The sequence below is a fragment of the Solanum dulcamara genome, chromosome 2 (genome assembly GCF_947179165.1).
Source record: "Solanum dulcamara chromosome 2, daSolDulc1.2, whole genome shotgun sequence".
Classification (NCBI taxonomy): Eukaryota; Viridiplantae; Streptophyta; class Magnoliopsida; order Solanales; family Solanaceae; genus Solanum; species Solanum dulcamara.
This window is the reverse complement of record NC_077238.1, coordinates 8009326-8026437: the sequence shown is the minus strand read 5'-3', so window position 1 is coordinate 8026437 and position 17112 is coordinate 8009326. Positions and strand designations below refer to the sequence as shown.

The window sequence follows — 17112 nt, the reverse complement described above, 5'->3', positions numbered from 1 at the left end:
AGTTATGTAAAAAATTGCTATAAAGGAATAGATGCACATTTTTTTTTAAAACGAACTAAAAAGAAAAGTTAAACAAACATGTTTAAACAGATAGGAAGAGGAGGTAGTACTATATTCTTCCTTCTCCTAACTTTATATTTTCTTCATATATCTCTCAAATTCAAAAAAAAAATCATATAGAGGCCTAATTCTTATATAGGTTATATAAGTTTGATGGTGAGTTAGAGAAAAGGATAATGGATGGGAAAGGCCATAGTCCTAATGCACGATAGGTGTTGGTAGGTTAGGTGGCAAACCCTGCCCCCTCTCTAGGACCCATCCTAGATTCCTCCCCCTTCTCTCTCTTTAACCACCCCCACCCCCTACCCCACCCAAAAAAATAAAATAAGAATTCCAAAGAATTTAAGTCAAATACATAATTAATAATGTACATATTTCAATTTAATCAGTTATACTAAGTTATTATAATACTTTTATTTTTAAAATTTATCGACTTATCGTATCATACTTATCTGAAGAGTTATTTATCTATTGTTAGTAGAAGTGGAGTCTAAAGTTTTAGATGACTATTTTTTTTTTGTTATTGGATTCTCGATAGTTAATGTTTTGTATATCGAATGAACTTTTCACATAAATATAAAATTTGAATTGAGGTTTTTATACGTTCTGCCAAACTCGCTCTGAATACAGTTTGGTGGATCGACTCTTAATTATAATAAATCAATTTAATCTGAGGATGTAAAAAATATATGTATTGTCTATGCAAGGAGCAGTGGAGCACACAACTCATTAAACTTGTGACTAAAATATATGTATCCAAACTCATTTTTTTCTTTTACCTTAAGGAACATACATATAATGCATGCAAGGGTATTCTCTTGAAGCCCTTAATTAAAGGTTATAATGGAGAATTAGTATTTAGTATTATTATTTTTCTCTAAACCACCCACTATGCCCCTAAAATCAATAAAATATGAACCCCATTTTCTCTCCTATACCAAAAGAATCAGTTGCCCTCCTGATTTAAATTCATCAAGGACAACTTTCATTACAGAAAGATACAAACTGCCCACTTTTGTCACTTAATAAGTCAAAATATTTAAAAATAATTAAAAGGGATTAATGAGAGAAAATAACTTGATAGTGCTTCAAAGTTAATTGAGTAAATATTGGTGAAAAAGTCAAAAAAAATAAAGATCAATAAGGATTATGATAGGGTGTTAAGATCTCAAATTAAAACTATGATATGAAATCGTCTTTATCCAATCATATGAAATTTCTTAGCACGAATCTGAATTTAATCGGATTCGAATATCAAGAGTGAAAAAAAAAACATCCAAACACCCTTTCTCTCTACGTACCATGCATACATAACAATAAACCAAAAAATAAGATAAAATAGGAAAGAAAAGGTTCTCTTGAAGTTGATAAGGTATATAAGCCATCCCTTCATCACAAGAATAGAATGCATCTCCTTCTAAACTAACACTACCTTATTTATTTTTTCAATTCTCTCTCTCTCCCTTTCTTTTATACTAAAAGAGATATATATACTCTTAGTAGTATTTTCATACTTATATAAACATTTTTCCTCATTTCTTGAAGATAATTTGATCTCAATTATTTTGCTCCTCTATCTCAAATATGAATCATATTCATAGATATTTGGAGTTGTGGGAAAAAATCTTATAGGTTATGACTTGCACTAATTATGAAATGGCTTTCTTCCCAACAAATTTCATGCTACAAACTCATCATGAAGATGAACATCAACCTTCAACTTCTCTCAATCCCATTCTTCCCTCATGCTCACCTCAAGACTTTCATGGTTTAATTTCTTCTCTTTTTTTTATTAGTCCTTTAATTAATTAATTGCATTAATAAAAATTTTCTTCTAGCTAGATGTTTGATACTTATTATTTGCAAATACTGTAATATTATTCACAAATCAATGCTTGTTTTACAATTTTATTTATTATCTTGAAGTACTTCAGCTTTAAATAGAGAATTTGAAGTAAAAAAAAACTATTTTGATTAATAATAATCATAACATATTCAGTATAGTCTCACAATTGGGATCTAAGGGAGGGTAGAGTATACACAGAATTTACCCCTACCTTCAAGTAAAACAATGACTTTCACTAGTTGTTTTTTCGAGTGAAATTAATGTTCAAACATAATTTCAACTTCAGATATTCAATTTTTTTCCAACTTCAACAAGATATTGTCTTACATTTTTTTTTTATGTGTGTGTGTGGTAGGTATTGCTTCATTTTTGGGAAAAAGATCCATGTCATTTTCTGGGATGGAGGGAAATAATGCTTGTGAGGAAAATCATGGAGAGGATGATTTGTCTGATGATGGATCACAAGCAGGGGAAAAGAAAAGAAGACTCAATATGGAACAAGTAAAAACTCTTGAGAAGAATTTTGAATTAGGAAACAAACTTGAACCTGAAAGGAAAATGCAATTAGCAAGAGCACTAGGGTTGCAACCAAGACAAATTGCAATTTGGTTTCAAAATAGAAGAGCAAGATGGAAGACTAAGCAATTGGAGAAAGATTATGAAATTCTTAAGAGACAATTTGATGCTATCAAAACTGAAAATGATGCTCTACAAACTCAAAACCAAAAGCTTCATGCAGAGGTATGCAAAAAAAAAAGTTACTATTTGAAGTTTTTTTATTGTTATGTAGGAAATAAAAAGTATTGTTGCACTTTATGTATGTTAAATTTAGAGACAGATTTAGAATTTCAAGTTTACGAGTTCGTATAGCGATCTTAAGTTAATATATAACATATCAGATCAACAAATTAAGTTTCGAGCTAAATATTTTTTTAACACTTAATAAGTTTCTTAATATAAATACATAATTTGCACAATAATTATTAAATTCATGTGAATCTGTAACTATTGCAGTTGATTCTGGTCAAAGTTTTTTCTTGGAGGTGTAGTATGAATATTGAAAACTTTGAAACTTGAACACATAATAATATGTTATTTTTTATTTTTTGGTTGTCAAAATTCAAAAAGAACATGCTATTTTGGTGAAATATTGGACCTTTTCATGATACACACTCTATGGTGCATGATTTTCAGAAAAGAATCTTTCTTCCCATGTTTTTCTTTAGATTGATTTTGACTTCTTCTCATCATGATGAATTGGAAGTGTACCAAAGAAAGCTCAGAAAAAGAGGAGACAAATGTTGATCTTTACTAGCTAGAAGGACTATAGTAGTACCTCCAATCATAAATATCATCATTATCAACCTTTTTCCTTTTTATTTATATTAAAAATCTACTATACTAGTACTATTATAATAATTTGGTCAATGTAATAGTTCAAAAAAGATTTCTGTTAAGATTTAAGTTATATAATTACCACATAGTTTTAACACTTTAAATCTCATTACTAACTAAATACTTGTGATACACTTTTAAAAAAATAGGAACTAGTGACGAACAACTTATGTTACTGATCCTACTTAACTACGGTTATTAAAAAATCATGTTACCTATAGATTGTTTAGAATATAGATTAGTGATGAATTTTTTGTTACAAATTTCCATTTTTATTGTATGTAATTACTTTATACGTGATCTAAATATGTGAATTGTCTATATTGTCCGTGCTATGAACTTAAACTCTTTTTTTTTGCTTCAAATATGGGCAGATAATGTCACTAAAGAATAGGGAGGGGGAGCAGCCAACAGAATCAATCAATTTGAACAAGGAAACAGAAGGATCATGCAGCAATAGAAGTGAAAACAGCTCAGAAATAAAGCTAGACATTTCAAGAACACCAGCCATTGACAGCCCATTATCCAATCATCATCATCCAAATATTTCTAGCAGACCTTTTTTCCCACCTTCAATGATAAGGCCTAATAATATAAATAATAATGGGGTAGTGGTTCCTCATCAACTCTTCCATATCAATTCATCTTCATCAAGACAAGATCTCAAATTGATGGACCAAAGTACCAACAGTAATGTCAAAGAAGAAAGCCTATCCAACATGTTTTGTGGCATTGATGACCAAACAAGTTTTTGGCCATGGCTAGAGCAACAACATTTTAATTGAACTTTTTTGGAGACCAAAAAGGTTTTACTTTTAAAAAAGTTGTTGAGTTGAAGGAGCATTTTAAATTATATTATATGATCAATCATATTTCTTTTGAGTTCATGAGAGAGAGAGAGAAAAAAAAGAAGAAAAAGTTATTACTTACTCCTATTTGTTTTGTATTGTATTAGGCATTTGTATAAAGTAACCAAGTACATTTCAAGTACTTAAGGATCTTTATGGAGAGAAATATTAATAAAGACATGTCTTTTTTCCTCTTATTTACATTATTAATTACACTTTGTCTATTGTCTATGATTATATCAATAGAAAAATTGAACATTCTTGTTATTTTTTTTGCTTGGTATAGGTATTCACTTCAAAACTCATTTCAGATCTGATTAATATATTTTACTTCTTGAATGAAGAAGTGTTTCTTATAGAGGCGATTTCATTTTCATAACTCAAATCAGAAACGTATGCTTAAGAATTTGATGATACTTATCACCTCACCATGACTTTTAATAATCTTATCAATTAAGAATGTGATGATACGTTAGTAGTTTTATCAATTGCAATTGGCTTTTTACCTATTTTTTTTCTTGATTTTGAGTGATGTAATATTCTTGTACTATTGCACATAAATGTCCAAAGTAATTTTTAACTTTATATGGTTGTCTCTCATATTTTGTGCCTAAAATTAACCAATGGAGGAAAAAAGGGGGCAGTGAAAATAGAAAAGAGGAGAATCAAAGCACACATTCCAAGGAGGAGGAAGAAGACAAACAGATGGAAGAGTAGAAGAAAACAAGGAGAGTTGGAAATGGTCATTCTCGTGAAGGGGACTTTAGCAAACTTGTGCTGACAAGTGACAATGAAAGGAGGGTATGGTAACAAATATCAATCACAAATAATATAAATAAATAAAATATATATAGTGAAAAAAATATCAATCACTCTGAGGGTGTTCGATATGAAATTTTTAAATGGATTTATTTTTCTCCAATTTAGGGAAGATGAATTCCCTACTAAAAATAGGAAAACACTTTTCTAAATTCTCTTTCAGCCTCACCCCACCCACCCACCTAATCCACAAAAGCGCTCCTGACCAGCCAAGCTCTAGTCCCCCAACCTATCACCGCGTAACGTACCCAACCCCAGCCCAACCCTAACCTAAGATCTAGCTAACACTCGACGCAAGAGGTTGGTCCACGGGGTTGGATCTTGGATCTTGGGGTTGGGATTTCGGGCTCGGTCTTGGTCTTGGGTTTGGGGAAGATGCAAAATTTTATTTTCTTGAAAACTAGTATATGTTTTTTTTTGTTTTGCCCTTCCCTAGGAACTCTTACTGTTTTTACTCTTTTGATAACTCAAACGCACAATCTTAAAATTAAAGGTGGAAAATATATATTTATCATCCGAACAACCTCTCTTGTCAAATATTTTATGGTTCATCACATTGAGACAAGTATTTAAGTTTTTATAACGTAAAAACTTCCAATGTTACCATCATTTTTAATATAAACAAAAATTCAAAATATGAAATCAAAGTTGTTATGGAAATTTTAATTATTTCTTTAAAGTATATATCCATGTAATTAAAGGTCATATTCATGTAAGTTACCCCTTGTTGAATTCTATATAAAATAATACTGAAATATGCTTATAAAACGTTATCAATATTGCTTACATCGAAAATGAAATGCACTTTGAGCCGAGTATCTATTAGAAACACAACAGTTTAACCTCGCAAAAGATAAGGATAAGATACACATATATTCTATTATTTTTAATTTTTTTTTGTGGAATCGCATATTTATATGTGGTTGTTATTATTTATTTTTTTAATCCTATTAACTAAATGACTCCTAAAAGATTCTTGAATTTAGTGTGTACCCACCATTAGTTTTTTTGGAGACTTTCCTTTTCCTTTCCATGATAGGGTTTATTTCACTATCTTTATAGTCCTTTTGTGTTTGATAGATAGATATATGTCAAGAAAGTAAGGAAACATGTGACCTACTGTCACCCACTCCCTAGCATCAAACACAAACCTCTTTTTTCTTTTCTTTTTTCCTTTTCAAACTTTTAAAAGTTTTCAAAACTTTTATTGTACCAAGTACTATATATGAGTCACCTGTATTTATTCCTTACTTGACCCTACAAATTTTGATCACATGTATACATCTTTTTTTCTTAGGAAAATACATAAAGACCCCCTAAATTATGGCCTTTTTTTAAAAAAAGACATTTAAACTTTGTGAAAGTCTTATTATACCACTAAATTAATTTAAAGTGATATAAATATTTCATTTTTTCTATCAATCCCACCTATAAGAAAGAAGGTTCAATCACACACCAATTATTGCTTGCCACGTGTCAAATTTACATAATTTTCTAATCTTTTCACTTCTGTCGGCCAAAAAGAAAAAGAAGAAATTAAAGATGAAACATCAAAATCGTCGCTATTGCAAAGAAAATCAGTTACAACTGAATCTCTTCGTCGTTGAAATCCAATCTAAATGAAAAACGAAAAGAAGAGAAAGAAAAAAAGAAAGAAAAGAATGTCCTTGAAGCCATTGCCATCCTCATTCAGTGATGAAGCTTAAGAAGGAGAAGAAGAAAAGAAAGAAAAATAAAGATTTAAACAGTATAATAAAAGGTTATAAATATATATAATAAAAAATATTGCAAAATAAAATTTTATCTTTTTTTTTTTAATTTTTATGCTCTTCAGGAGAGTGATATACCCTCTTTGTGTTAGATGCCCAAAAATAGTTGAATAATTTCACTTTAAACTAATTTAGTGATGTAATAGGACCCCGCATAATTTGAATGTCTTTTTTAAAAAAAAGAACTATAGTTTAATGGGGTTTCTATGTATTTTCTCTTCTTCTTTTTTTCCATCATCTTCTTTCTTTCAATATCACTTTCACTTTCTCGATAAATTTGAGTGTGTTGACTATAATTATGTTTATATCATGTGTTTGGTAACACATTAAATGGGGAAAAGGGGGATAAATTAAAATTATATATAGTATTATGTAAATGAATGTTCTTTTAGTGGAGTTTTTTCTACGTGGGCCCCACCTTAAGTGGGCAAGTTGCCCAAGAGTTATATTTTCTTCTTTCTAGCTTGTTCTCCTGTCTATAAATGTCAATCTTTGGCTTTGAGAATTGATATACGGAGATACTACATATTTCTCTCCTGTCTTCCCTTCTTCCTTGTTTTCTAATTATAAATATTGTTGTGTTAGTTATATTTTATAACACGTTATCAACATGAGGCTTCGGCTAATTTTTCAAGGTAACAAAAGTGGTAAGAATTTTATTTAATTTTATTTTTATAAAATGACAGATATTTCCAAAATTGAATTTATAGCTCTTGATATTTCTGGAAAAGACTACTCCTCATGGGCACTAGATGTCGAAATTCATCTTGAATCGATGGGTCTGGCAGACACCATCAAAGATAATAACCAGGCATCTAATCAAGACCGTGCAAAAACTATAATTTTCCTCCGCCACCATCTTGACGAGGGTCTTAAATTACAATATCTTACATTAAAAGATCCCTTGAAATTGTGGAAAAATTTAAAAGAAAGGTATGACCACCTGAAGTTGGTCATGCTTCCACAAGCACGTCATGACTGGTTAAATCTGAAACTAATGGACTTTAAAAATATAACTGAATATAATTCTGCTTTATTTCGAATTATAGCTCAGTTAATTTTATGCGGAGATGAAATCACGGAACAAGATAAACTTGAAAAAACATACTCCACATTTCCACCCGCGAATATGCTCCTGCAACAGCAATATCGCGAAAAAGGCTTTAAAAAATATTCTGAATTATTATCTCACTTACTTATTGCTGAATACCATAATGAATTATTAATGAAAAATCATGATAGTCGGCCCGTTGGTTCTTTGCCATTCCCTGAAGTGAATCAGGCAAATTCTAACCAACGAGAAAGAGGTCATGGCCCCTGTCATGGTCGTGGTCGTAATCAAAGAAGAAATTTTAATCATGATGCTCGGCTGACACCGAGAAATAACCAGCAATATAAAAGGCAGGGTAAAAAACCAGGAGCTTTATCAAAGAATAATTCAGAAACAATATGTCATAGATATGGAGGTGTGGGGTACTGGTCGCGGATTTGCCGATCGTCAAATGTCTAGTTCAGCTATATCAGGTATCGTTAAAGAGCGCAGAAAATAATCCAGAGACAAATTTTATCTTTGAGGACAATATTGAGCCCATGCATCTCGATGTAGCTGATTTCTTTAATTTCCCAGAAGTAAATATGAATGTTGATAAGCCCGATAATATTTAAACAGTTCTCTTTGTTGTTGTATGTATTAAATATTATGTTTGTATTTTTCTAGATCCATGTAATAAAATAAAATTTTGTATAATAAATTATGTATTAATTATAATATTTACTTTCTTTCTTTGTGAAGAAAATATGGAAATGCCTCAAATCTTGTTTGGATCAATGATAAATCACGAGGATATTTGTGTAATTGATAGTGAAACAACCCATGGTATATTTAAAGACGAGAAATATTTTTCCAATTTACTTAGAAGAAAAGCTAATGTTACTACAATTTCTGATAATTCAAAAATGATAGAAGGCTCCGAAAGAGCTACTATAATTCTGTCTAAGGGAACAAAAATTGTTATAGAAGATGCACTATTTTCTTCTAAATCCCCAAGAAACTTGTTAAGTTTTAAAGATATCCGTAGAAATGGATATCATGTTGAGACACTAAATGAAATAAATATTGAATATCTTGGTATAACCAAGAGTGTCTCAGGCCAGAAATATATTTTGGAAAAATTACCAACTTTGTCATCCGGCCTATATTATGCAAAAATTAGTGCAATTGAAGCACATATGATCGTAAATCAAAAGTTTACTGATCCAAATACATTTGTGCTATGGCATGATCGAATAGGTCATCCTGGATCAATAATGATGAGACGAATTCTTGAAAATTCAATTGAACATCCGTTAAAGAACCAGAAGATTCTTACAAATGATGAATTTTCATGTGCTGCTTGTTATCAAGGCAAATTAATTGTCAGAACATCGTCCTTGAAGGTTGGCATCGAATCTCCTGCCTTTTTAGAGCGTATACATGGAGATATATGTGGACCTATTCATCCACCTAGTGGATTGTTTAGATATTTTATGGTCCTAATAGATGCATCATCTAGATAGTCTCATTTGTGCTTATTATCATCTCGAAATCTGGCGTTTGCAAAGTTGTTAGCACAAATAATAAGATTAAGGGCGCAATTCCCAGATTATCCAATTAAGGCCATTCGCCTTGATAATGCTGGAGAATTTACATCTCAGGCTTTTAATGATTATTGCTTATAAAGCGCCTACAATTGATAGCAAGACCTTTACTAATGAAAATAAAATTGTCAATTACTGTCTGGGGTCATGCTATCTTACATGCAGCAGCACTTGTACGTCTCAGACCGACACATCATAATAAATATTCTCCGTCACAATTAGTATTTGGTCATGAACCAAATATAGCCCATTTAAGAATTTTTGGTTGTGCGGTATACGTGCCTGTAGCACCACCACAACGTACAAAAATGGTCCATCAACGAAGGTTGGGCATAAATATTGGGTTTGACTCACCCTCCATAATTCGATACCTTGAACCGTTGACTGGAGATTTATTCACTGCTCGATTTGCAGATTGTCGGTTTGATGAAACAATTTTTCCGCCATTAGGGAGAGAGAAAAAGAAACCCGAAAAAGAAAAAGAAATTGCGTGGAAAGTTTCATCACTCTCACATTTTGATCCACGCACCCGCACATGTGAGCAGGAGGTCCAGAAGATCATCCACTTAGAGAAAAGTGCAAATCAAATGTCAGATGCATTTACTGATTTGAAACAGATAACTAAGCCACATATCCCTGCAGTGAATGTACCTATCCAAATTGATGTCCCAAAAGGACCATCTACAAGTATCATAGCTTCTGAATACCACTTCTGTCACGACCCAACTCCGTAGGCCGTGAATGGTGCCCTAGTTGGGCACCCATACATACTTTTAGCCCCACTTAGTACCTTAATCGACTAAACATAGGTAATGATCAGAAGGGATCTCTAAACAGATCACAAAAATAGATATAACGCACGAGGGCCGATAGGCCATAACGAAACACACAAAACCCAAAACATATATACAAAACCCATATATCATGTCTACAAACCTCTCTCTATATATATATACAACAGAAAGTGTCAGTACCAAAATAGGGCTCCGAACAAAGGAGCACTGTCGACCAACATGGTGGATGTCCTAAGCGAGTGGATCAGCAAACCAATCATCTGTACCTGCGGGCATGTAACGCAGCTCCCGAAGAAAGGGGGTCAGTATGGAAAATGTACTGAGTATATAAAGCATAGACTGAAATCAGTAAAGTCATTACCAGAGCAGAATGTGCAAAAATGAGCAAAATATCCAAAAATATCAAATGCTTATCAAACCACATATAATGGGTTGTAATAAGTAAAGTCATTACTGCGATAGAATGTATAAAACTGAGCAAAATGTCCGAAGATATCAAATGCTGATCAAAACCTCAGATAATGTATGCAGAAAAACATATGCCATATCCGGCCCCATTATGGGACTCGGTGAACAAATGTGGTCACCCCCTATCATTGGCGCCACAGCACAGCATAACACCAGAATAGGGAATATATCAGAATAAATTTTCTGGAATCATATAGACGTATCGAAGCATAATAAAATACCTTTTGAAAATCAAGGAATTGGCCATCCTAATGGCTCTAGGAATAGGAACCTCTTTGAAATTATATAAAAGTCATATTTTTGTTTCATAAATACCATACCAAAACAAAGATTAGCTTTACATACTTATGTCAAAACATGAAAATCGAAAGAATATGCTTTACATACTTATGTCAAAACACATGCCAAAAGAAAGAAAGATTTTACATACTTATAACAAATACATGCCAAAAGAAGAGAAAGTATAAGCTTTACGTACTTATGACAAAGACATGCCAAAAGAAAGAAAGGTTTGCTTTACGTACCTCTTACGGATTACTCTTAACTATGCTCGCCTCGTCGTCTCTTGAACCTATTTAACATGAAATTAATACTAAGGTTAATAAACTTTCACTTTCCAATTTCCAACTCTACACCCAAGTAACCATAGGAATCATTTCCTTATCTATGTCTTTCGACAAGTTTATTACTAGCTCCGAATCTACCGAAAATCGGGCAGCATCTCCCCTGTAACTTGAACATCCCCGAGTTTTCAACTTGGCCACCATGTCAACAACCATACCAACAACAACAGACAGCAGCAGGTATACAAGTAAATCACTTCAACTTTACACAATACAAGCTCTATACAACTCATTCCAAACTACGGGATCAAAATAGAGTTTTTAGCCTTTATTTCATAAAATATGTAGTCATACCAAACGGAGGGTTATGTGGATGCAACAACCAGCACCCACATCCATTTTTGAGTACTTTACAGCCCTGCAACACGCAATTAAGCCACCACCAAACTGCAGCACCACAACAACAACACACTACGCGACTTCGATTTAACTACTACAACTTCTATTTAGTTTGTTTCCAACGTCAAACATCCTTATACATTTTTTCCACTTCCAGCATATTTTAAGACATGTAATATACTTCATAACATCATCATAAAGTCCAGTTCAAAACAGAAAACTTTACCTTTCCCGAAATTCACCAAAACTCGCCAAAACTTGCCTCGGAATTTCCTTTAGCGCAGCTGAAACTTAGGGACTGTTTGGTAACGTTTTGGGCTGCCTCAATCCATAAAATTTCATTACTAACATCTTCATAATATCATGGTATAGCTCATATAATTAATTCTTGTAACGGAATCGGAGAACTTACCTTTTTCTCCTTCCAAAATCGTAGCTCATTCCTTCTTTCTACCTTAATTTCTTTTCTCTTCTCTTTTTTCTTTCTCTTGTAATTTCGTTTTGTTAGTCTTGAATTTTCTAGATAGGTGTGGAAATTAATGAGTCATAAGACTCATATATATATATATATATATATATATATACTACTTTAGTGGTGACACATGTCATCCCCCAAGTGGTGATACGTGTCAAGCCCTAAGTGGTGACAAATGTCAAGATCTAAGTGGTGACACATGTCAAGGTTTCATTGGTCCAACACACCCCTTTTCTCCAATCATGGGCTGCGATGTGGCATGTGGGGCCCACATGAGTCTTCTTGAAGACTTTGTGAAATTCCCATTTTACCCCTAGCCTTCCACAATATTACCATAGGCCACTTTGCGAATTTTCCTTTTTGCCCTTTGCCTTTTCCATTATTTCCACACTATTAATGATCATAAATAATATTCATATCCAACTTATATATTAAATAAATTTTGGAAGATGTTCATTCCCTTAACTTTACCACGGCTACCTTAAAAATCCAACCGTATAAAATACGGGATATAACATCCTCCATGAGAAATTCCAATTTTTGCCCCTTACCTTTATAATATTTCCAAGTTGAAATTCTAATTTAGTCATAAGAATTTTGTATCCAACAAGATCAACCATAGCCTTGCCCTTGACTTATTACCGTTATCCTGAAATGCCCTAATGTGCAAAATACGGGTTATAACACAAACACGCCAGAAGCGTGGTAGACCGTTGGGTTCAAAGGATAAAAATCCTAGAAAAAGAAGCGTAAGAAATAATAAAGATGATACTACACACGAACTTCCTGAAGAAGGTCAAGGTTTGAGTAATCCTGATATTTCTGAAGAAATTAGTAAACCCGAGACTCAAGTGAATGAAGAACTTTCAATAAGTTTTACCGGTGATGAGATAAATTTAGATCGATCAAAAATTACGGTGGATAATGTTTTTGCATATAATGTTGCAATTAACCTAATGCAAGATAGTGAAAGTCTTGAACCTAAATCCGTCGAAGATTGTCGACGTAGATGTGATTGGCCAGAATGGCAAAAGGCAATTCAATCAGAATTAGACTCACTTGCTAAACGTGAGATTTTTGGACCTGTAGTCCAAACCTCTGAAGGTGTAAAATCAGTTGGATATAAATGGGTTTTTATTAGAAAACGAAATAAAAGAAATGAAATTGTAAGATATAAGGCACGCCTTGTTGCAAAGGATTCTCTCAAAGACCCGGAGTCAACTATGAAGAAACATATTCACCGGTTATGGATGGAATAACATTTCGATATCTCATCAGTTTAGCTGTACATAAAAATCTTGAAATACACCTAATGGATGTGGTTACAACTTACATTTATGGTTCACTTGATAATGAAATTTACATGAAAATCACAGAAGGATTAAAATTGCCTGAAGCATGTAAAAAGTCTCGAGAAGTATACTCAATAAAACTCCAAAGATCATTATATAGTCTGAAACAATCAGAGCGTATGTGGTATAATCGCCTAAGTGAGTACTTAATAAATAAAGGTTATATTAATGATGTTATTTGTCCATGTGTTTTTATTAAGAAAACGGAATCAGAGTTTGTTATACTCGCCGTTTATGTTGATGACATAAATCTCATTGGAGCCCCTGAAGAGGTCCAAAAGGCAATTGAATATCTAAAGAAAGAATTTGAAATGAAAGACCTTGGAAAGACAAAACTTTATCTAGGTCTGCAAATTGAACATTTAGAAGACGGAGTTTTTGTCCATCAATCTGCCTACACTAAGAAAATCTTAAAAAGATTTTACATGGACAAAGCACATCCATTAAGTACTCCAATGGTTGTTCGATCACTTGAAGTGGAAAAAGATCAATTTCGACCTCCAGAAGAGGATGAAGAAATTCTTGGTCCTGAAGTACCATATCTCAGTGCTATTGGTGCACTTATGTATCTTGCTAACGCAACTAGACTTGACATAACATTTTCTGTTAATTTGCTAGCAAGGTATAGTTCATCCCCAACGCGAAGGCATTGGAACGGTATCAAACATATTTTGCGATACCTGAAGGGTACTATTGATATAAGTTTATTTTATACTAACGAAGGTTGCGCAGACCTTATTGGTAATGCAGATGCAAGTTATTTATCAGACCCACATAAAGCTCGATCTCAGACAAGTTATCTGTTTACGCACGGAGGGACTGCTATATCATGGCGATCTACAAAACAGTCCATTGTTGCTACTTCTTCAAATCATGCTGAAATAATAGCAATTCATGAAGCAAGTAGAGAATGTGTGTGGTTGAGATCGATGGTACAGTTCATCAAAGAAAGATGTGGTCTAGAAAATAATGTTAAAATACCCACAATTATATTCGAAGACAATGCCGCGTGCATAGCTCAATTGAAAGGTGGCTTCATAAAAGGAGACAGAACGAAACACATTTCACCAAAATTATTCTTCAAACATGATCTTCAGAAGAATAGTGAAATTGATGTACAACAAGTTCGTTCAAGTGATAATCTTGCAGATTTATTCACAAAAGCATTACCAACATCAACTTTTGAGAAGCTAAGGCATAAGGTTGGAATGCGCCGTCTCCAAAATATCAAATGAAGCTTTCATCAGGGGGAGTAAATACGCGTTGCACTCTTTTTCCCTTAACTATGGTTTTGTCCCACTGGGTTTTTCTAGTAAGGTTTTTAATGAGGCAGCAATCAAGGCGTATTACCAGATGTGTGTACTCTTTTTCCTTCATTAGGCTTTTTCCCACTGAATTTTTTCTAGTAAGGTTTTAACGAGGCACAACATCTATGGATATTGAAAATAACTATGTCTATTATTTCTTGTAATTTTTTTTTACACGTGGACATTCAAGGGGGAGTATTATGTAAATGGATGTCCCTTTAGTGGAGTCTTTTCTTCTTTCTAGCTTGTTCTCCTGTCTATAAATGCCAATCTTTGGCTTTGAGAATTGATATACGGAGATACTACATATTTCTCTCCTGTCTTCCCTTCTTCCTTGTTTTCTAATTATAAATATTGTTGTGTTAGTTATATTTTATAACATATAGGTCTTTGAAGAAGTTTATTTTTTAACTTATTGGAGATCCAATCTCTAGTCCATTGATCATTTAGCTAGAAAAAGAAAATGAACAAAATAAAACTCTAAACATAAGGTAGGGGTTAATAATAATTGTTGTAAACAATAAAAACTTCTTTTTTAATTTTATTTAACGATGAATTATTAAAATAATTTTCTAACTAGCGATACATTAACAATGAATTTCTAAATTCATTTTTTGTGAAAAAGACAAATATCTACCACTCATGCAAACATACATAAAAAAACACTACTAAAAAGAACAGGAATTAGCCAACAGTCAAATTCTATAGCTAAATAATAAAATAGAATAGCACAAATTATCTAAAAAATTGTTAGCAATGAAGTTAATTTCAATTTATTTTGTAGCAAAATAGTTAACCTCTTAAGACAATTTTATAATATTGTAATTAAGCTGATCTATTATAATAGGTTAAATTATATAATTAATATTATTATAAATAAATTTATACTGTATGTGAGTATAACTTTAATTCCTAAAATTTGGGGATCTTTATTAGAAAAAGTCTGTGATTAGTAGGGTAACTCTGTTTCTAGAAGCAACCTCGAACTTAGATCCAAATATCTAGTTCCATCACCTTTTGTTTACACTTATAATTAATTAACTCCTTTTTTTTTCATTTGTAATTTATTACTCCATTCATTCCATATTAAATGGATATCTTATTAAAAATATTTTTTTTATATTACTTGATCATTTATTAAATCAAGATAAAATTAATTAATTTTTTATTATTTTACCCCTACAATTAATATGATATTTTGAATGTAAACAATTCTCAATACTAGCTATTTTTATACTCTATGTATATTGCATTGATATAAACAAAGGGTAAAATGGTAAAGTCTTCCAATATATTAATAATTTCTTAATCACCAAGTAAAGTTAAAAATACCCATCTAATGTGGGACGGAGATAGTACCTTCTCCATCCAAAATTAATGCTAATGTTTCACTCGAAAGTCAAATTACTTAATTTTAATTAATATTCAAAAAAATCATTTTTTATCAAATTTCCATGAAAAAGTTATAATTTATAACATTTTTTATATATCTTTTAAAGATAGAAATTTCAATTTAAAAATATTATATTACTTTATTATAATTTAACTATAAAAATTAATTAAATAAATTCTCGAGAACTGAAATATGATAAATAAACAAAGAACAAAGAGAGTACTAATAAACAAGCGGTTGACACAAGGCAAACATTTAAAAGATTAGGGGTTTAATTAAGTACAATAATTTCATGTTAATGGCCAGCACATGTTACCTTATAATTTTAATCCTCCATATCCACAACAAGGCTAAAGATTCTGATATTATTCCAATATTAATATAATCCAACATGTACTTTTTTTGTCCCCAAAATATTTATTATATTTTATTTTTCGAAAGTTAAACTATTAAAAGTTTGATTAATATTTAAAAAAAAATTACAATTTATAATATTTTTTGCGTAATCTTTGGATATTTTAGTTATATAAGATTAGATTATTTTAATCCAATTTAACTTTAAAGATTAATGAAAATTAATTCTCGAGAAGTGCAATGTAACAACTGTTCGGAGAGAGTACTACTTATTGAAATAAAATAATGCGTTTTCAGTTTCAGAATCCACCATGTAGCAACTTCATAGGCTTCTTAATTAAACCAAATATTCTTAAATATTTCCACTTACATTTTTTAAATTATAAGATTAAGAAATAAATATTAAAAGATTTAGAATTGTAATAAAATGCCAAATTATCCAACCATGATGCCAGAGATAATCTATCCTTTCTTCACATGATCCCATAAAAAGAATTCACGAATTACTAACATGATCTTCATCTAACTTTTTCTAATTAAAGTATATATATATATTATTTAAGATGCATACACTAACAACAATATAAAAATACTTTTATACTATCGCTTAATTTTAATATGTCATAGCAGGAT

The 17112-nt window shown here is 31.7% G+C and overlaps 1 protein-coding gene and 1 long non-coding RNA gene across 2 annotated transcripts; one reads left to right on the top strand and one right to left on the bottom strand.

Annotated features, from left to right (window-relative positions):
• Nucleotides 1-1469: 1469 nt before the first annotated feature.
• On the top strand, nucleotides 1470-4346 carry LOC129880202 (homeobox-leucine zipper protein ATHB-13-like). Its single transcript, XM_055954140.1, has 3 exons — nucleotides 1470-1828; nucleotides 2262-2647; nucleotides 3676-4346. The coding sequence occupies exons 1-3, from the start codon at nucleotides 1696-1698 to the stop codon at nucleotides 4084-4086; spliced, it is 930 nt and encodes a 309-aa protein (XP_055810115.1). The 5' UTR covers nucleotides 1470-1695; the 3' UTR covers nucleotides 4087-4346.
• A 4667-nt stretch (nucleotides 4347-9013) lies between these two features.
• On the bottom strand, nucleotides 9014-12128 carry LOC129875059 (uncharacterized). Its single transcript, XR_008763066.1, has 4 exons — nucleotides 12011-12128; nucleotides 11825-11916; nucleotides 11161-11207; nucleotides 9014-10434 (listed from the first exon to the last, which is right to left on the bottom strand). It is a non-coding gene; the product is annotated as an uncharacterized LOC129875059 (long non-coding RNA).
• Between the last annotated feature and the right edge of the window lie 4984 nt (nucleotides 12129-17112).